The following is a 20,837-nucleotide window of genomic DNA, read 5'->3' as shown; positions in this document are numbered from 1 at the left end:
CCTGCAACAACAAAGACCTCATAAGGTTACCCAAGTTATTCAAGTTTACTAAGCAAGTTTGCTAGTTAAACTTGACTTGCTTGATGTTTTTATGTAGATGAACTTGACTTGCTTAACTTGGTGCCAAGCCAAGTTAAGCAAGCAAGGCTTGCAAGTTACTTGCTTGTTGCGAACTCTGCCTGTGACAGTAAATTAGGAGGAAAGCCCCAGTAACTTTAAAAGGGCACCATCGAGGGAAGCGCCGTCCCATACACGGACAGCTTGATCGAGCTGTCCACCACGTCCGACGACATCTATTTCGCTGTGACATCTTCCATAAAGCATTCGCAGCAGGCATGCCAAGATTTCAACAGTCGCATGACGTGGCTGACTGCTACGTTATTCCCGTTCTAGAGCAACACGCTGACTTGATTTCGCTTCGGTCAAAATGCGGCTATGACACCATCCAAGAACGGAACAACGTGCAGTTCGCAGTACGCGGGTGATCTTGTGGTGGTCGAAACACCCCACTTTTGCTTTCTCCCTACGCTATAATAATTGATCAGTTTCTAGAATAATACGAGGTTCAATACATGAGGACCCTGACCATGGTTGATTTGAGTTGCGGCGCATTCTGTTTACACACGATTGGATCACCAAAATCTTGTATTGGTCGACAGACAGTTGAGTATAGTCAATGCTAGATACCAAGTGCGGGGCTAACCGCCACTTGCCGCTAGTGAACGCTTGCAGTCAGACCCTGGTGTTAGCATAACGATCAGCGTTAGGCTCGTAGCGTCAATGTATACGCTCCGCATAAGTGATGTAGCAAAATGTAAACAACTAGGATGGAGGTTGAAAGTTCCTTGGCAGTCTGGGGAGTGCACACTTTGCTACAACGTTGGTACAAGTTAAGCGTTATCCCGCTTGTCGACTTTGGAAACACAAATGCATTGTATCTGAGTGAACTCGCAGTCCCTCAGAGCGAACAAAACGATCAAAGTCGCGAACATGATCTCGTTGACGTTCATCACGACAACTTTGCCCTTCGACATCACCCTAGCGCCCTGTGAACAAGCTAAGTACGTTGACAGATCAGCTGCTGCCATATGATAGAAAGAGAGGGTAAATTAACTACCCGCTTAGAACGGCAACGGCGATTTAGCAACATATAATACCTCCAATCAGCCGATCTCCACGTCGGCGAGCTTAGCATCCAGCGATGCCAAAGCTTGATCAATTGGTTCCCTCGTCTCCAGTCCACATATGGGCATGCAGCCTTTAGAGATTAGCCATGCCTGAGCAATCTGCACCATTGTAAATTCTTTCTTTCCCGCCAGTTCCTCAACGCGTCCTACAATAGCCTAATTCGGCGCATTATTTCCGCTCCGAAAGAGCATTAGAGAAAGAAGCCTTTTTGCTCCTGTAGATCACTGCGATCTGTCCAGGGGTGTATGAGGACGCCTGCTGCGAGGGGAGACCATGGGAACAAGCCCACGCCTGTGGCATGGCAGTAGGCATTCACCTCTCTCACCTCTTCACGGTGGAGGAGGTTGTAACAGCGCTGTATAGATACAAATTGATGCCAGCGGTTAAGCTTTGGCGACATTCTGCAGCATTTAGAATTGTTATGCGGCCATCTTTTCCAACTAGTCAGCTTGGTCGTATCCGTATATCTGAATTCTGGTTTCTGTAGATACATTCACCGAACTGGCGCCAATGTATCGAACTTAACCGCTTTCGGAAACACCATCGACTACCTTCATGATCTCCTCTGGTGGCACATCAAGACCCATCCTGTGGATCTGCAGCACGTCGATGAAGGTGCGAAGGCGCTCAACGCTGTGGTCTACTGCTGCTACAATGTGCTTCCTGGACAGCTGCACTTGATTGACGCTTGGACCATCGTTACTCGTCAGGATCGTAGGATCAATAGCTCTTTTTTCCTCATCAACGAACTGGAAACACTTGGACATGATGACAAGCTTAGAACGAGGAACGTTCAGAACAAGGATGGGTGAGTCGTCAGATATCTTGGGATGGGAAGTGGATCTTTCGTTCCTAAGGAAGTGGGGGGTGGCTTGCTAGTAGCTGTCCTGAGATTATTGAAGGGTGAAATTATTGGTATGAGAAAAGAGGTGAGAGGAGGTTTGTGCTTTAGACTTTTGGATAAAGTCCTATAACTTTTATAAGCTCATCAGATTGTAATGACATCCATCTAGTGCGATTTGTGTGTGAGACGGGACCGTGGAAGAAGATAGATCGTTAAATCCAGTGGTGAAACCACATAACGCGGTCGGGTTGCTACCTATCATCCTAATAGCGCGACAACTAACAAGCGATTACAACGCGCCCAACTCCTGTCTTCCGAAAGAATGTAGGACTTTGGGACTTGGGTAATGAACAAGTAATGTGTCCTATGTAGTCCTCGTAAGGCTGCTCAACATATCATCTAGGTAAAAAGAAAACGCAAATCACGGATACACTCATCGGGATCCTCTTCCACTGCATCCGGTAAACTCCAATCATCATTGTAGTAAGCAATCCGACGATCCCATATCCCTAGTCTACGCTTCAGATTCGCTAGATGTCGCTCTTGATTCTGTAGCCGACCCGATCTACGGTTATTGGGCCGCAAAACTCGCACAACTGGTACCTCGAGAAAAGGCTTTGTGTGTAGTTGGTCAGACATGAGAGTCCAAGTCTCCTCGTCAGATTGATGGAACATGCCCAGTCTAGGGCGAGTGCACTGGTAGCAATCGTTGTATACTCAGTTCCACAGGAGTATTAGAGTCCACTTGCGGAATTGGGGAAGAGACGTGAAGAGATGAAAAAGCGATTCGCACAGACTGCTCCAAGTTATCTTACTATGTTGGTATCCAGAGCGTGTTGAGAGCTCTGGACATGTGTCATCGTAGTAACCAACGTTGTGCTGGGCAGAGCTCCACCCCCAACGCATAACGAGATTGGTTTTACATCTTCACACTCGACTGTTGTCAGTGTCAAGGAACGGCACGCTCATGACCAAGTCACGCAGCCACACGCGATGAGTTGGGCCGATCTGCTTGAGGAACCTGAGAAGCTTGAGTTGGTCGTATGTATCCGGGAACCTGAACTCGTTCTCGCCGTATAGGACCTGGGCGCATTCAGTGTGTATTGCCTTGCATGTACGAAGCAGGCTGAGCCCGAGTCTTGGCGGGCAACTAATTTCTTTGCCTTAGTACAGACAGATAGACGTGTGCGCGACGAGACAGTAGCGTTAGACCTCGAAGCGTAGTTCAGTCGGAAGCTCTAGGAAGGGGAACGGTGGATCATTCTACACGAATCAGCCATGTTCATGTCAGGTGATAAATTGGAATTACTTGCGAGTTTACGCAGGCTCTTATTTTGGAGCCACGGCGCTGGATCTGATCTATATGGTTTTAGTTCTTCGCGTGTGAACAGGGGGTCCGGTGGTTTCGGAATGAATACCGGTTGCAGGTCACCATCTTCATCTTCTTCCCAGTAGTCAGGTCGTCGTGCTAAGCGTTTCGCGTGGAATACTGGGCCGTCGTCGATACCTTGAAGCACATGCTTGCTGGAGCCGTTTACATGTCGTAGTCGCGCCATATTGTAGTTCACTGGTAAGCGCGAGACTACAATAGAGTTCAGTATTCGAGAAATGGCAAGAGATGGGAGAGTGGTAAAAATCGGATTGGTATAAGCGCTCGATCATATACTTGAGAGGCGCCACTCCGATTGACTCTGTGCGCTCTTTGCCCTCGTTCAAGGAAAAGAATAGTGGCCTCACGAAAAGAACTGGTCCGTGCACAGAGGCTTTGACTCGATTACAGTGTATGTACATTGGACAGAGGACATCGTGCACTGACAGCCAGATAAAGCTTTTTCATACCTAACACCATCACGATAAGATCAACCAAGTTCGGAAGACAGAACATCCTTACCTGTTAACCTTACCTAGACCTCTTTGCACTACTCAAAAATGCGTGCTTATAACTTACATGATACCTACCCAGCAAAACCCGCGAAGAAGGATGAAAACATGAAAGAAAAAAGCTAGTAAAACATGCGGGAGAAAGTTCACCTTGTCCTACCCATCGATGAGAACCCGTTCCTGGCCTACCAAACTCATTACGAACCCGGGTGGTGAAGATCTTGGCAGTAGTCGACTATGTTGTGCCGCCATACCTTTGCTTTACCAATGAGTCGAGAAGGAACAATATACCAGTCGATGAAGGAGAAACCGATGACCGATCGTAAGCCTAGAGGTAACACATCGACAACCCTTACCATCCTGACCTGTTGTGTTGCTGTATGGTCGAACGTCAAGAGTAGAACAAATTTGATCTTACCCTCAATGGCGAGAAAGGGTGGTGAGGCGAAGAAAAGGGGTGTAACCTTTTGACAAACCTCAACCAGAGAGTAGGCCTAGTATCTGCGGCGCTGGCTCCGATCGTCGTAGCTGTCGCCTTCGTAGCCGCGCTTCCTTGAGCCATCGTCTCGGCCTCCACCGTACCCACCACCGTCGCGGTCGCGATACCGATCTCTGCTGCCAAGCGGTTCATTGTTAGCGCCGCTGGATCCACGGTCGAAGCCGCCGCCTCCGCCGCCACGTCGGTCTTCGTATCGTCCTCCGCCTCCGCCTCGGTCGCCTCCGAATCCACCACCGCCTCCTCGATCGCCGCCAAAGCCACCCCCTCGTGGACCGCGGGGACCTGCGGGCGCGCCATCGGGAGGTCCGTAGCCGTTGGATTGGTATCCGATTCCTCCACGACTACCACCAAAGTCACCTCGTCCGCGGCCTCCGCCACCGAATCCACCTCGGAAGCCACCTCGATCACCGCCGAAGCCGCCACGACCACCACCTCGTCCGCCGAAACCACCACCGAAACCGCCTCCACGGGCTCCGAAGCCACCAGGGCCAGCTGGGGGTCCTCCGAATTGGCTACCGCCTCCACTTGGTCCACGAGCAGACGGACCCTTGGTGTAGCCTCGTCCACCGAGACCGCCACCGAAGCGACGAGGGCGCCATCCAGAGACAGTGCGACCGCGCTCAACATCCACAAGTACGCGTCGATCTTTGATCTTGATACCGTCTGTCTCTTTGTATGCAGCCTTCATGTCCTTTTCGCGCTCAAACACGATAAAAGCATAACCGCGCTTTCGCTTCTTAGCTGGCGCGTCAGCAGGCTGAGTGACGTCTTCGACGATGCGGATGCGTTCGATGGGACCGTAGCGGCCGAATTCGCGCTCGAGGTCATCGGAGGTGACGCCATAGGATAAGCGAGAAACGAAGAGCGTCTTGAAGGCGTCGCCCTGAACTTTAGGGTCTTCGGAAGGTTTGTCTATATAATGTTAGCATGTGGTACCAATAGTAGTTGCGCAAGTAACAACGCAAGTGCGCGTAGTGATGTCGTACAATCTTTGACCCCTTCCGTAAGCAGATACTCCTGTTTCTCCTTCTTTTCGAGCTTCTTGCGATCGCGCTTCTGCAGCCAGCTGTCGGTCGGCACGTAGCCGTCATTGTCTTTGTACTCCTTCAGAGCCTCCAAGTACTGGCCAACGCCGCCAATCTTGGGCGTGCAGCGCTTCTCAGGCGCGTGGTCGGCCGGCTCAACCCATCGCAGCGGCGGCCGCGGGGCGAACAGGTTCAACAGCATCGGGGGGAGTAGATGTGTCATGTTGGCGAGGTTTGTTCTGGAATGCGCTCCAGACAGCGATGTGGAATAGTTGGAATAGGAAGGGTGGAGGGAGTGATGATGAAAGGTCGTTGTTTGGGGGGAATCGTGCTTTCGAGGAAGCTGCGACGCGGAGTTCGCACTAGCGCAAACCTAGGCTACGACCACCGCACGTGAGACCAACGCCAAACTTTGGATCTTTGAGATTGGCGAAAGCACCGCCGTCACTACCGCCATTGCACGCCAACATGCCTGTCTCGGCTATTAAGACGGTCGCAAAGGCTCAGGTATGTTCTGGACGACTGATGTATCCCCGCATTTGCCACTTAGTGCTAATCATCACCACAGAATGGTGTAGGAGCCTTTGTCCTCCCATGCAAGTCCCTCACTTTCCACTACTGCAACTGGTGGGGTTCTTCCCGGGGCATGAATGCCTTCCTTAAAGCATCTCTCCCCGCATTCGCAAAGCGCAACCCTCAGATTGAAATCTCCGTCAGCCCACGGCCACGCAAACACCCCGTAATCATCGCAAACTACATCAACGGCGCTCAACGGTCAATATGTGTGAAGAATCTGCAGAATGAGGGTGTAAGGGAAAAGGCCGAGATGTTGAGGAACAGCACAGGAGAGAAGAACAGGAAGTTGGATGGACGACCGGTGAAGAGTTTGAACGAGAGCGTTAGGGGTATCTGGAGTCCATTCCATGGAAGCAAGATTCAAATATGAGGAATGGATGATGGAGGAATACGAATACCATACGCAATGGACAATCAGAAGATGCCATTAGCAGCGGCTCTGCAGAATACCAACAAGTACACGGCTCTGTGAGATCATTCCGGCAAGGCCCGGAATTGTTCGCGATGGGCAACGAGATAGGAGCGATGTATACTGGTTGGAACATGCATAACGACTGTATAAACAATGTATCAAATACGCAAAATCACGGATATGCTTGGAACCAACACAATTGATCTTCATAACGTTTCATTATGCTGACTGTACATGCATTCTAGCCAAGTCAAGTTTTCTCATAACATCATGGCCATCCGCTCCCGAAGCCTGCTCCAATCTTCTATAGACGAGCATCACTTCGCGGAATTCATGCCTGGTTGGCGTTGATAATGTCAACGAAGGCAGGCTTCAAGCTAGCACCACCAACGAGGAAACCGTCAATATCGGCCTGCTTGGCGAGCTCGTTGCAGTTCTTCTCCGAGACACTGCCTCCGTACAGGATACGGGTCTTCTCGGCAGCCTCGGCTGAGACCTCCTTCTTGAGCCACTCACGGAGAGCGGCGTGGACCTCTTGTGCTTGCTCAGTGGTTGCGACCTTGCCGGTACCGATGGCCCTGTTGTTCGTTAGTGATCATATATAGATGGAAACTCTAGAGATCAAACGCACCAGATGGGCTCGTAGGCAACGACAATCTTGCTCCAGTCCTTGACCTTGTCGGCAACAGCCTTGAGCTGCTTGGTGACAACGTTGACGGTCTCACCCGCCTCACGCTGCTCGAGGCTCTCACCGCAGCACAGAATCACACCAAGACCGTTGTCGGTGGCTGTCTTTGTCTTGCTGGCAATGAAGTCGTCGTTCTCTTGGAGGATCTGGCGACGCTCCGAGTGACCAAGGATGGCCCAGGTGATACCGCTGTCCTTTAGCTGTTCAGCCGAGATCTCACCGGTGAAGGCACCGTTGGGCTTGTCGAAGATGTTTTGCGCCGCGACCTCAAGGCCCTTGCGGAGATGCTCGCGTGTGAGGAGGAGGTAAAGGGCTGGGGGTGCGATGACGACCTCTGGTTTTGGTGTCAGTATTCTTCTTTTTAAATAATATAATGAATATTTGCACCTTCTCAGATTGTGGAAACGCTTTACTACATACCTGTGTTCGGGTCGAGCTTGGCCTTGTTGAGGTTCTCGACGATATCCTTGATCGACTGGATGGAGCCGTTCCTTCAGAATGTCAGCTTTTCTGCTGTTGTACAAGCACTCACTGCCTGAGTAGAGACCCACATTTTGAAGTTACCTGGCGAAATCAGTTTAACGTCACGATGCGGCTCGGACAGTGAATTGCTTACCTCCGACGAAGAATTGGCGACCCATGTTTGCGGTTGTGATGGTTGATTTAGTGTGGAAAGGTGGTGTGTAGGGGTATCAAGAGTGATCAATTGAAGTTGAAGTTGAAGTGGAAATGGAAGTGAAGAAGTTGGTGTTGTTGGGTTTGAGTAGCAGTACTTCCTACAGCTTTAGTGGGGTTACCGCGGGGCTAGTGACGTCTGAGGACTCTGAGCTGTAAGGGCATCCGGCAAAACTCGGGCTTGGGTGAGCTGTTCCAAAAAGAATGGAGACGCCGACCCAATGAGAAATCTCTTCGTCCAATTGGCAAGTATCGCGACGTTGCATTCTTTGTTTGGTTCAAGCTGCTGGTGCTGCTCCCAGACAGATACGGGAGTCATGCGGATTACATCGAAACATCCATAATTTCCGTCGTATGCTTCAACCTCATACGTTCAGAGTAAGACAAGTTACAATATCGTCATTGTCACATGTTTGATGGTTCCGCAGGATGAAGCGATGATGAAAGGGTGGGGTCACTAACGTGATCTTCCCGCATACTTTTGCTCCTTAGCTTTCAGCCTCACGGCCGGCCAACCGACGTCCTTCACGTGCAAGCTCTGGCCACACAGAATTACACCTACACCACAACCATGTCCGAAACCATAGCATCTCCCGACAAACAACAAAATCCTACCGTCTACGGCCTCTCCGTAACACCACTGACTCAATGCGCACATTGGCATTCCCCGCTCGACATAATCGCCATCAAACATTTCTGCTGCCAGAAGTTCTATGCGTGTATAAGCTGCCACGATGCCTGCGAATCTCACAAGTCTGATATCTGGCCTGTTACGAAAAGAGAAGAGGGTGCCGTGTTTTGCGGACAGTGCAAGCATGTTCTGACTATTACTGAGTACATGGAGAGCGGAAGCAAATGTACGCAATGCGGGAGCGCATTCAATCCTGGCTGTAAGAACCACTGGGAGCTTTACTTTGAGCTTGAAGAGAAGGTGTAATTATGTTACGAAGAACCTGGCACGGGGAAGAGGTACATTCCAGGCAATACCTAGATTTCATGGCTGGACTATGGCACGTTACGCAATCACTGGACGGTCAAGGTTTCTCAATCAAGGCGGCTTGCAGCCGGGACTGCATTCAACTTTTCGCGCCGCCCTGTTACAGCAGTATCATTCACTTACCGGCTGCATTGGATTTTCCCTATCATACCACGCGCCAATATGAGCGACCAAGACTCGTCTTCTCTGGGTCATATGTCCGCCATTGTGGAGAAAGATACTGGTAACCAAGCCCCATCACTGATCAAATCATTACGCAAAACGCCTAAGGCTTACTACAAGTAGAGTAGTGATCCAGGCTCAGGTGTAGAAAAAGCTCCTAGGGGTGGGTTTAGTAACGGCAGCGTTAGGGCAATCAAGGTCGAATGTTAGTGCTCAAGCGCTGTCTGTATCAGTCTGAATCCCTAGGGTTGATACAGGTTTCTACAGCATTGTCGAGGTGCTTAGGGATGTCTGGATGTCATGCTGCTTGGCTACGTCATATACTGGATGACAGCTTAGCGGTACTTTGTCGCATTAAGAGAATGGCATGCAATAATACAAGCAATTTCAAGTCCGTTTATCTAGTCTCTGACTACATTTAACGGATTCTAAATCGTTTCCTAGGTCCTGGCGCATGGTCTGGACGCCATTCCTCTTTCGCCCATATTTCATCTTTCATCATCCATTCCTTAACGGGTCTAGTACGCTGATAAATAGATCTAGTCAGCTCCATGCTATCACTCCGTTCTATCTTCTCCGACCTATCAACCCATTTCGTCTCCGACATTCTATTACCCCAGCCCACAACTTCAAACAGGTCGCCTAATCCGGGACATTTTCGAAGAACAACATTGCATGGGTCTGGCTCTAGTGACACAAATATGTCGCCTTCCCTGGCGTTACCACGACACTCCCAAACTACCCTGCTTTCGTACTCTTTAGATATACCTCCTAAGACGTAACGTCTCAAGCCATAGTCGTAAAGGAGAAACTCGCGGTACTCGTCAATGTCCTCTTGAGAAGATGATTCTATCCTAGGATCTTTATTAGTTGTACAATCTACTGAGTTTGTTGATACGGACTTGAATCTCTTGTTGTGGCCAAGAACAAACTCGCGGTACTTGTCAATGTCCTCCTGAGAAGATGATTCCGTCCTGGTATCTTCGTCGGTCGTATAATCTACTAAGTATGTTGACACAACTTTGAATCTCCCGCTATGGCGAAATTTGACTCTTCCAAGCTGACACATCAATGTACCCCATGCTCTCCCATATAGCACAAGAGGTCTTGTAGAGACTGACTGGCCGGATATCGACGAAGAGGCAGTGTTCTCCGATGGCATTAAAGCGCTGACTTCCCTTATAGGGTTCTCGAGTTCGAACCACTCGAGAAACTCGCTTCCTCGATCGCAACATATTTCTGGTTTCACTTCACCCAAAACTGGGCATGACACCTCAACCGCCGGCCAGTTGAATGCGTAAGATCTATCCTTTTGCAAAGAGCACAACTTTAGTATGCTGATGCTCTGAGACTCTCGTATGATGAACCTAGTGACGTCGCCGCGGATTTCGTCGTAAGTCTTGTTGAAAGTAACTGGGAATGATCCTTTTGTACTGTGTTTAGGCGTGGACATCATTCCTAAGACGGAGAAGACGTGGTCATGTGGTACTGAAGCTTGAAAGCCTCTTCCCTGCTTCAGCAGATCTAGTAACTTTAATCTCCGTGACGAATAAAGGTTATTGAGTGAATTCAGGTTTTGAACAGCCTCGTGACTGGAAGGATGATTAGGAGCACTCGTCGTGTGCAGAGTTCCAGTGAAATGTTCCCAGGTTGTAGAGAAGTAAGGAGAACAGACGTTCAACCTTGCAGCGGCGAACACTTCCTGCCGAACCCAAGTTCTTCTGAACCATGTGTAATCCAGAATGGATTTCCACCACTCTTCCATGTGCCTTGAGCAAGCCAGAATCTCCTCGTTCGGCCCACAGCTTTTGTTACAGTGTCGCAATATGTTCTCAATCGCTGGTGATTCGCCGAGCCATATGACCACAGTACTGGCTTTAGCATAAATGCTTCTCATACGAGGTATCTGAACGGACTTTTCAACTAAATCGTCCTGGTTGATGCAAAGGAAGTCAATCCAAACATAGCGTTCGTCATGTGTTCGTCGAAGAAATCTGAGTGCCGAGTCTAGATTATCTCGTAAGAGAATAGTATGTCCATCGCAAATACACTCGATGGAAGGTAATGCAGTCCCCCAAGCGTACGAAAGGGCATCGTATGTAACAATCGTGTCGTGGTTGATGATTGCCCCAGTATTCAAGTCCACCAAGTCAACGACAAGGAGGTTGAATTCAAGACAGGCGGTGTAGTCTGCGTTCGGTTTGATAAGAGCAAGACGCGTTTGCCATTCACGGATCTTTTGATATGAACACATGGCCGCAATCGGTTCGGGGTAGCTTTTCTTTGGCCGTGGAAATTTGAATCATGACGAATCGTGAGCGATTCTAAATCTTTGAGAGTAAGCGACTAGGTAGAGGAAGAAAAGACCAGAAAGACCAAGACGGGTACTGCTACCCCGCTTTAGCTGACGTCAGACGTTACATATGTTATGTGGCTTCAAGGGGCAGGCGCAGGATCTCCTCCACGGCTGTAAGCGAACCTTGAAAGTTCATCCAAGGCACCCTTCCTATGGCCAAACGACACAAGGCAATCCCTGAAAGATGAATACAATCGACAACGAAGGGTACTGTCGTAATGCAGCACGACGCATCAACTAGGTATCACTACAGGAATAACATACATTAACGCCTAACCTTAGACCGAGATCTTTTTGAGGATGCTATTATTAAATAAAGGACAATAGCGGAGTATTGTTGTTACGATTGAAACCAGGGAACACCTGGGGGTCAGCATAAGCACTTTGAGGATTGTGCGGCACAGTTGGGGGATTGCGGCACAGTAACTACGCTTCAGTCACGGGGCTGTTGGTCTACAAGCTGATGACGCTAAACTGTAAGTAGCTTGCTCTTCTACGAGCAACACTAGTCCGCTAATGACTGAGGTAACGCTTATTAATATATAGAGATAGACAATGAACTCTTACAGTTTATTGTGGCCACTGTGTATTTAATCTCAGGATTACTACTTTGCTTCTTCACTACCTAGATATTATGTTATGAAATCGATCTTCCAGTCGTGCTAACACACCTAACTAACCTTATCTAATGCACTCTCTTATATCCCGAGAACAAACCTAGATCGTATAAGGGCGATCTTCACAAGTATAGAATACTGGCACTTTGACTATGGCGGTCAAGCAAGACCGGAAATCTATCGCGCATGCAGAGTGTCACACGCCAGGCTTCATAACCTCCTAAATTACCTATTTCCCCAACGTCAAAAACAGCCTGTCTCCAATATCACCCAAACCGGGCTTAATCATGCCTTTCTCATCAACCTCCTTGTCACAACCACCTACCCACACCTCAACACCCTCCTCCCACTCCCCACACGCCTTGTGCAGCCCTTCCTCCGTGGCCAGTATAGCAACAACAATAATCCGCTTGACTCCCCAATCCTTTAGCGTGTCAATCGCCGCCTGGGCTGTCGCACCCGTAGCAATAATCGGATCTACGATGATGGCTAGCTCGGGTTGGGGTTTGGTTGAGCCCGCGGCATGTGGAGTGTGGTAGGGCAAGTTGTTGTAGTATTCTACGGGTTGTAAAGTGGATTTCTCGCGGTAGAGACCCAGATGGTGGATGGGCACGGGGGATGGGAGCAGGGAGGAAAGGGCGGGGACCATGGAGAGGCCTGAACGGAGGATGGGGACTAGGGATATGGAGGTTGGGGAGGGGGAGGTGGTGGTTGCGGTGTATTCGTAGCCGAGGGAGGATTTGTCCTGGGTGGAATTAGTAGGCGGTATAGCATTGTTTTTGTCTAGGGGATTGGCTACAGCTATAGGGAATATGCAATCCTGCTATAGATGTGTGTCTCGGAATACCACCCCACATGGTGAGGTGACATGATCTGACCGGATGAATGTGGTGTGATGGGATTGACGTACGGTACCGGCTTCTTGTGCCTTTAAGCCTGCGGCCAGAGCTTCATAACCGACCATGAGGGCCAGTTCATGCACCAGCGTTTGCGCATCTTTGGACCCTGTGCTCGCCGATCGTAGCTGTGAGAGCTTCGCCTGGAGACATGGGTGTGTTGATACGTGAGCGTTCTTGGGGAGGTTGATGGCGGACATTTTGGATTTGTATTGCAGATTGCTTGGAAAATACGGTACGATAGGTCTTGGTACTTTGGAATATATATAGCTGTATTCTACTTGACTTACTTGTCTATTCAAGAAGGTGCATGGGACAAGCGCGTGGTCACAACTAGCCTACCCACACGCCGGCGATAACAGAGGCCATGGCGTCGGGCAGCTCCGTGACCTGAAACCTTGTCACGCCTCGGCAACTGCATGACGCTTGACCAGGGTCCCATGCACCAATCGGAGAAAATGAGATCGTCTACCATTCGTCCTGTGGTTTGCATAAGCAAAGGTTACTTGAGATTTGACCTTTTCTTATTTGGCGCAGGAGGGAGGAAGGGGAGGCAAGAGGGCTGATATACGTGTAGAGTCCTATTCTGGGGGATTGCCACGTCCTTCCCATCATCATCATAGAAATGAGCATGGCGCATTACTTCAAGTTGCACGCGGCGTCGAGCTGAAGACTTCGGGCTTATACATACAAAGTGTCAAACTCGGTACCGAACGTCATTGCACGTCCAATCTGCATGCACACGGGAAGGCAGCTATGGCCAGCTCTGCATTTGACGAAGAAGATATCCCCACGAAGCGCGAGTCACATTTCAACAATCAGCGCTCGTCACTGCGCTCTTCCACCCTCTCAGAAGAGTCGTCGCATCGCCCACGACCACGATCCCGAACACGCAGCGACCTGCGCCGCCTGCACGACTTCAACCTCGACCTGGAACGAGTCTACTCGGAACGAGCGGATAGCGAACCAGTACCCTCTTCCCCTACCTCGACAGCTTCGCCTGCCCCCAACGTTCCGTATACCTCGCGCCAACGCGATCGATCGTACAGCAGTGTGAAGCGACGGGACCGACATTCCGGAAAGCACAACTCACTCAGCACCCTTTCCTCACGAGCCGGCCAAGTGAAATCTGGCGAAGACCTCCTCGCACCAGAATCCTGGCTGCATCTCTACAACGAAAACGCCCAGTCGCCCAATCTTCCACAACCCTTGCGGACACCCAGGACGCGAGGACATAGCAGACATTCACAGGCTGAGAATGGTAGTAGACCGGCTTCTCAAACGCGGCAGCAGCAACGATCGAGAAGACCGTCTTTTCCGTTGGGACGAGTAGCGCCCGGTGCTGCATCAGGGTCTCAAGTAGACATTACCGCCTTGCCCAGCATGTCGCCTGTTCAAGAAGACGATAATCACAACCATAACCACAACTATGACCCACACGCAGAGTACTACCTGCGCTCCAAGCGCACCCCCGGTGCCCAAAAAGCATCAAGATTAGCTACAGAACTCTATACTGTCTCCTACCTAATCTTCTTCGCTATATGGGGCACGCTAGCTCGTCTGGGTCTACAAGCCCTTACCTTTTACCCCGGCGCGCCAGTCATCTTTTCTGAACTATGGGCCAACGTCGCAGGAACTTTCATCATGGGCTTCCTGTCCGAAGACCGGCGTCTTTTCGCCGCGGAATGGGGTCAGCACCGCGGTGACGGTAGTGGTGGAAAGCTACCAGAGCCCCCTGATTATCCCGCCGACCACTCCCGTGACAAATCCCGACATGGAAAAGTCAAAAAGACAATACCCATGTACATTGGCCTCGCAACAGGCTTCTGCGGCTCCTTTACCAGTTTCTCAAGTTTCATACGCGACATCTTCCTATCGTTGTCAAACGACTTGAAAAGCCCGATAAACCATCCTTATCCCGCAAACGTACCTGTGCCATCTCCCACCAGCACAGTCGCGCGGAATGGTGGATACTCCGTAATGGCCATCCTAGCCACCATCATAATAACAATCTCAACATGTTACTGCGCGCTGCACATTGGCGCTCACCTCGCGCTGGCGTTAGACCGCATAACACCCACCATCCCCTTCCGCTTCACACGACGGTTCCTGGACCCGGTTTTCGTGGTGCTGGGTTGGGGCGTATGGTTCGGCGCCATCATCATGGTGTGTCTGCCACCGCATACTTCCTGGCGCTCTCAAGCCCTCTTCGCCATCGTCTTCGCGCCCGCGGGTTGTTTGCTCCGGTATTACATCTCCTTGCTGCTTAATCCCATTGCTCCTTCTTTCCCGCTGGGGACATTCACTGTCAATATCTTTGGGACGGCCGTGTTGGGTATGGCGTATGATTTGCAACATGTGCCGTTGAGTAGTACCGGACGTGTGGGAGCGAGTGTGGTTGCGTGTGCGGTGCTTCAGGGGATCATGGATGGGTTTTGTGGGTGTTTGACTACGGTGTCGACGTGGATTGTTGAGATTGATACGCTGAAACGGAGGGCCGCGTATATCTATTCGGGCGTGAGTGTGGGCGCGGGGTTGGGGCTGCTTGTCATTATCATGGGGAGCGTGAGGTGGACGATTGGGTGGCAGGAGACTCTGTGTGATGTGATGTGATGTTGAGACATAGGTTGACCGTTATTTTTGCATTTTGCTGACAGGTCCGGCGTGGTATTTGGAAGGTTCGCTAAACGGTAAAAAGTGAATCTAATGGCACATGATATATGGTACATGATACGACAACGGAGGATAGCGATCTCGGTATTTTTACTACAGCAACGTACAGCAACGATATACCCAGGATAGAATGGAATTTACTCGCTTTTCTCTTATTGCAAGCCCTCCTTCTCCTCCATATCGGTGCTCCGAAGATCGGGCAGCCTGTCGAGAGGCAAATTCTTTGATTCAAAAACAAGCCGACTCCGAGTGAACCTGTCAGAAGACCCAGGCCTTTGAGTAGGAAGAGGAAGGATAGCTAGTCTATGTGGTCTGATCGCACGGTCATCCTCATTTTCTCCACTTGCTTCGTTCTGGCTTTCTTGTTCGCGTTCTTCGTGTAGGATGCTTATGCGTCTACGGCGGTGGCGATTCAGCATGAAACCAGGTCTCACTATTCGTCGTCGTCGTTGTTGTTGTTGTTTTTGTTGCATAAGGAGAAGAAGCAGTGTTGTTATAAATGCTGTTGCTAGTATAAGTTCGATCATGTTCTCGTACGTGAGTGTTGATAAAAATGGGGATAGAGGATACAGGGCGTGGGAGGTGTGGGAGGTAAGAAATTTGGCTCGTAGAAAGAAAGAATACAAGGAACATTTTTGTGGCTCAGAGTAGTGATGTATCAGTAGTGTCAAGCAAACACACGTCTTAAACACGTGAAGCAGGATTCGCAGTTCAATGAGATATGCGTAGACATATGAAGGTCACACGAACGTTCAAAGTACAGTATTGTTAAAGCTCATATCGTTCCAAGTCAACTTCGATTTCGTCAACGCGAGACTTCAGCTGCCATACTGTGATGCTGCATCCTCCAATATCGTCTTCCCCTCCGGTATATCGTCTCTGACCCACCTACCCACCCCGTCCTCTCTCCACTTCCACCTTCCCTGCTTCATGTAATGTTCCACAACCTCAGTAACCTCCACAGCCAACTGTTTCGAATAACAATCCTCACTCACAATCTCCTCCACAGTCGCCCATCCCTCCTGCTTCTCCCCATCCTTAATCCTATTAGAGAACTCTTCAGCATTTGCAAGCACCTTATACGCCGACCGCCACTCAGACCAGAAATCACTCGATTGCGCTTTCCTCCTCTTACTCCCATTACTAAGAAGGTCGTTCTCAGGACCGGGCGCAAGCCGGAATGTGACTTTCTTGATGGAGGGGACTCTATGAAAGGCGCGCACAATGTCATGTACAGCAGAGGAGAGGGGGAAGACAGCTATGAAACTAAATGATTTCAAGTTGCGACATGACTCTGGTCTCGAGCCAAGACGATTGAAGATGAATTCTGGGATCCGGGGCGCTACTTTGAGATGGAATTCATAGGTACTGTATGCGGTTATGGAGGAACCTTCGTTGTAGCCGATATGGTACCAGGGTCGTCGGTGGATGAGAGAAGATTCGGCTGCTCTACTTCCATGTTCGGTTTCCCCGACAGGTGTTTCGGTTTGTAAAAGCTCAATGTAGTGTATCTTCATTTCGAAAGCCCAAATATCGTTGGTACCCACGGCCGAATCCAGCAACGCAGCCATGGTCTTCGGCGGCGCAGCAACAACAACACGCTCCGGCTCCAAACACCCAAATATCTGGCTCCAGATTTCCGAGACGGAGCGCGACAACGGTCCTTCAGCGGTGGATACATGACGTAAGTCGTATTCCTTGTCCGTATGCAACACCACACTCTTGACGTGCCTCTGCAACTTGTTCCCCTCCACAAATCTTACGAACTGCTCAAACCACTTTGAAATATGCGGAAGCCATACAATCCGTGGTGTCGTCTTCAGAAACTCATCGCCCTCCTGTATCCGACATAACTGGATGAGTACATCGTCCATCTCTGGCTCGAAAGCAAATCCAGAGGTGCTTTTAAACTTGCTGCGCAGTTTTGTGTAGAGCATGAATTCGTGGTTACTCAGTTTGGATAGCTGGCCTTGCATGCTGTCGACGAGGCGTGCGTCCATGGGGACCCATTGAGGTTCCTTGTCTAAGGGTATGCGCGTGAAGCGGAAGAGGATGGGAAGTACGACTTTTCTCCAGCGCCATGATACTTGCGATAGGGCTTTGAGTGGTGCAGTGTTTGAGTAAGCGAGATTGGCGGTTGGCTCGTGATTGAATTTGATGATTGATGGAGGTTGATCTGCGAGGTGCGCAGCGATTTGAGCTAGGAGCTCGTTTGGCAGCGACTGCATGGAGGTGAGTGAATTACTGGCGAATATTGGTGACAACTAATACAGTATTTCTAGTAAACTTGAAGCCATGTGGTCGGATAGGATTTGGTAAAGCGTGGGGGATACAGTTGGTGTTATATCGGTGGAATGATCGAGGGTCCGAAGTTATGGATCTCTACGTACGTCATCCCGCCTATGATAAGCAACGGCTGCACTGCTTCGCGAACCTTAGGGGACACCTTGTAACACATCTTCCTACAAATTTCTACCTGTGGTATGTATATGCTTCGTATATCGCATGCCTATAAAGCAGGATTGTGATGTAAAGAGGTACGTAGCAGTGGAATAAGTACACGCTTTTATGAGGGTAAAGAGAGATGCGAGGCACAGGCAAAGCAGGTAAACGCAGCAGAACGCAAAATCATAGAAGGTCTTCTAAGATACGAAAAGCAGTGTATCGCAATAGTCGCTGCTCGGGTCAAGCTGACTACCTGGGTAAGCAAAGACGTATGTGCGCACAGACCCTCGCTACTCTGCAATATCCACCTGCATGCAGAGGACACCCAAAGCATGGCAAAAACGCACCTCGACGTGTATAGAAACATATCTGGTACACTGACGAACGGAATGAGGTGTTTTCAGCCCACAGCTTTGTTTTTTTCGAGCGCCACGCACTGTGCTGTGTGCAGATCTTCCCTGTTTCACCGTCAGGCTCAGCCGCTCAATTCAGCTGCACGTGCTACTTCAGCAAGATCGCACATTAGAGGACTATGATGCCTACCTCATCGGCTATTGGCATTGTCAGCTAAGGCATGCTAAGCCAAGGTACCTTCCGAGCCGCGTCTCTACATGGCCTCGACCTCAGCTCGCCAGGTATAACAGTGCCCTATGCCACTCACACCGTGGTCGATGATGAATGTTCCCGCATCTCGCTGCTATCATATGATATATATCGATAGCGATGGATCCGTTAGACCATAGCCTATCGTACAAGATTGAGGCAGCCAAAGATGAGTTCTCGGCCTTCGTCCATACCCTGAAGGCAGGATTTGTTAGCGGAGATGAGGTAAAAGCACAAACCATCGGCATATCTGACACTCTCCCTACTATAGGAAAGGGAATTCAATGGATACATGTTCCAGTAAACAATCTGGATTGGGTAAATGTAAGTGTATCAACTAGTCTAGCTCTAGCATAACGACATTGACATGCTTCTAGTCATGTTTCGAGATATGCGGACAACCCAGGATGCACGCAAAGATCACAGACTGGAAGGTGCGTCCAGTTTTCTCGCGGGTATCTGAGGCTGGTTCGCCTGCGGAGTCTACCTGGCCTGAACACGCGCGTCATCTAGAGCCCTCCTGCACGCAGGGCACCTATCCTTATGGAGCCTCTACAGCAGAACCAACTTGGCTTCCTCCTCTGACAGTCTATGTAAGCTTCAGGCGATTGGTAGAAGATAGCAAACAAACCGCTAATGGCAAGCAACAGCTTCCTTACATGAGCTTGATGAAGTACGGTGATTATCAGTCGTATTCTCATGTCAGCGAGAGGCCGTCATACCCAAGAAGAACCCTAGACCAGTTCTACTATCCAGCTTTGGATAGCACAAGCGCCCGAGATAAGGATCAAACAATTTCGAAGTGGAGTGGAGCAGCCTTGGAGCAGGGCGGCAGATCCTCGGCTGCCAACGACAGTGCCATAATCATGGTAGATCAATTTTGGTGCTGGGTCATCGACGACAGTCTGTTATTTGTCCCACTGGCTATGATCTCGATTGCTAACTGTCGGCTCAGAGACCATAATAACAAGCTTCCCTAGCGGAACTAATAATGGATGCCCTTCCGGTGTTAAAGATCTCTACCAGAACATCAGGATCAAATTGTATGATGATCCAAATCCTTTCGAAAGCGTTTCGGATATGTATTCGCTGCTAGTCGAGGAATCGACGAGTTACATGTTCAGTCATGTCAACAGGAGTTCTCTAGACATCGTGGAGATCTACAGATGGGTTACTAGCAAAAAGGTGAACACAGCTGGACCTACTTTATGCAAGACAATGTAGACTGATCGGTTCACAGGCAGCCTCTCAGATAAATTACATCCAGAAGTTCCAGCAGGGCTATACCAACGGCGGATCCGATGAGGGGATCACTGAAGATCTGAAGCTTGTTCTCGAGATCGTTGATATCATCGAAGAACTGAGGGTATGTGCTTCAACTGAGATCAACGGAAGACCTTAACTGATTACGTAACGGCACTCTGTAGATGATCCAACATCTTTTGCGCATTCAAGAAGATGTTATAAAGTCTTCCTACACGGCTTTAGAATCACCGGCTTTAGAATCACTAACGCGATCTGGATTCCAGAAAGACTCGCAGTTATGCAAACACTTCCAAAAAGGCTTTTGTCGCTTCGGCAACAAATGCAACTTCCAACATGTCCTTAAAGGACCTCAGAAACTCACGCATGTAATTTCAGAGATCGCCAGCATCATTGACGACGCGGAGTACACTCACACGATGGTAGGTGTATGAAAACTCGATCGTGATGCTCCAGACTGACACGTATAGTTGCTTAACCTGCTGAACATCAAGTCTAGTGTAGCAAGTCTCGCGGAAGCTATATCAAGCGCAAAAGAAGCACAGGTAGCGACTACGCAAGGCCGCGCTGTGATGCTGTTCACAATCATCACCGTGATCTTTGTGAGTCCAGTCGTGACACTCACACATACGACGTACGTCTGACCTCAATAAATAGCTGCCACTATCATTCTTTACATCATATTATGGCCAGAACGTCAAAGAGCTCACTGGAGACGAAAACAATCCTTCCACTTGGGACCTATGGCGCGTCGCAAGTATGTAATCTCAGAGACTATGGCTCGGGAGTCAACACTGACCAGCTGTTGCAGCGCCCATCACCATCGTGGTCATCGTAGTAGCTTTACTCATTGCACTCTTCATCACCCAACCGAAAAAACGGAGACAGAAATTTCTCGCATCTATTGGTAGGAAATCAGACAACAACGAGAACAACAAGAACAAGGTCGGGGATGCTGCTGAGTCCGCTTGAGTAACTTCTATAGTTCGTGGTGGATTTCTGAGATCCGAACATCATTCAACTAGTATCTCCTGATT

The 20,837-nt window shown here is 49.6% G+C and overlaps 8 protein-coding genes across 8 annotated transcripts; 3 read left to right on the top strand and 5 right to left on the bottom strand.

Annotated features, from left to right (window-relative positions):
- Positions 1–1,709: 1,709 nt before the first annotated feature.
- On the bottom strand, positions 1,710–1,955 carry ALTATR162_LOCUS9463 (uncharacterized protein; the record flags this gene model as incomplete). The annotated part of the gene is made up of 1 exon (XM_043317097.1): positions 1,710–1,955. One exon carries the CDS (start codon positions 1,953–1,955, stop codon positions 1,710–1,712), a length of 246 nt encoding a protein of 81 aa, XP_043173032.1.
- A 2,452-nt stretch (positions 1,956–4,407) lies between these two features.
- On the bottom strand, positions 4,408–5,660 carry ALTATR162_LOCUS9462 (uncharacterized protein; the record flags this gene model as incomplete). The annotated part of the gene is made up of 2 exons (XM_043317096.1): positions 4,408–5,324; positions 5,399–5,660. 2 exons carry the CDS (start codon positions 5,658–5,660, stop codon positions 4,408–4,410), a joined length of 1,179 nt encoding a protein of 392 aa, XP_043173031.1.
- Positions 5,661–5,905: 245 nt separating this feature from the next.
- On the top strand, positions 5,906–6,383 carry ALTATR162_LOCUS9461 (uncharacterized protein; the record flags this gene model as incomplete). Its single annotated transcript, XM_043317095.1, has 2 exons — positions 5,906–5,944; positions 6,006–6,383. 2 exons carry the CDS (start codon positions 5,906–5,908, stop codon positions 6,381–6,383), a joined length of 417 nt encoding a protein of 138 aa, XP_043173030.1.
- Positions 6,384–6,756: 373 nt separating this feature from the next.
- ALTATR162_LOCUS9460 (uncharacterized protein) lies at positions 6,757–7,754 on the bottom strand (the record flags this gene model as incomplete). Its single annotated transcript, XM_043317094.1, has 5 exons — positions 6,757–7,003; positions 7,057–7,447; positions 7,534–7,604; positions 7,665–7,677; positions 7,730–7,754. 5 exons carry the CDS (start codon positions 7,752–7,754, stop codon positions 6,757–6,759), a joined length of 747 nt encoding a protein of 248 aa, XP_043173029.1.
- A 1,611-nt stretch (positions 7,755–9,365) lies between these two features.
- ALTATR162_LOCUS9459 (uncharacterized protein) lies at positions 9,366–13,016 on the bottom strand (the record flags this gene model as incomplete). The annotated part of the gene is made up of 5 exons (XM_043317093.1): positions 9,366–9,801; positions 9,850–9,946; positions 12,197–12,665; positions 12,720–12,743; positions 12,831–13,016. The coding sequence occupies 5 exons, from the start codon at positions 13,014–13,016 to the stop codon at positions 9,366–9,368; spliced, it is 1,212 nt and encodes a 403-aa protein (XP_043173028.1).
- A 556-nt stretch (positions 13,017–13,572) lies between these two features.
- Positions 13,573–15,429, top strand: ALTATR162_LOCUS9458 (uncharacterized protein; the record flags this gene model as incomplete). The annotated part of the gene is made up of 1 exon (XM_043317092.1): positions 13,573–15,429. One exon carries the CDS (start codon positions 13,573–13,575, stop codon positions 15,427–15,429), a length of 1,857 nt encoding a protein of 618 aa, XP_043173027.1.
- An 878-nt stretch (positions 15,430–16,307) lies between these two features.
- ALTATR162_LOCUS9457 (uncharacterized protein) lies at positions 16,308–17,717 on the bottom strand (the record flags this gene model as incomplete). Its single annotated transcript, XM_043317091.1, has 1 exon — positions 16,308–17,717. One exon carries the CDS (start codon positions 17,715–17,717, stop codon positions 16,308–16,310), a length of 1,410 nt encoding a protein of 469 aa, XP_043173026.1.
- A 940-nt stretch (positions 17,718–18,657) lies between these two features.
- ALTATR162_LOCUS9456 (uncharacterized protein) lies at positions 18,658–20,772 on the top strand (the record flags this gene model as incomplete). Its single annotated transcript, XM_043317090.1, has 9 exons — positions 18,658–18,861; positions 18,915–19,130; positions 19,188–19,440; positions 19,493–19,722; positions 19,778–19,903; positions 19,965–20,222; positions 20,271–20,402; positions 20,458–20,557; positions 20,612–20,772. 9 exons carry the CDS (start codon positions 18,658–18,660, stop codon positions 20,770–20,772), a joined length of 1,680 nt encoding a protein of 559 aa, XP_043173025.1.
- Positions 20,773–20,837: the final 65 nt, after the last annotated feature.

This window comes from Alternaria atra, assembly GCF_907166805.1.
Source record: "Alternaria atra isolate CS162 genome assembly, contig: 30, whole genome shotgun sequence".
Lineage (NCBI taxonomy): Eukaryota > Fungi > Ascomycota > Dothideomycetes > Pleosporales > Pleosporaceae > Alternaria > Alternaria atra.
Note: the sequence above shows the minus strand (reverse complement) of the source record. Positions and strands in the feature narration are given on the sequence as shown.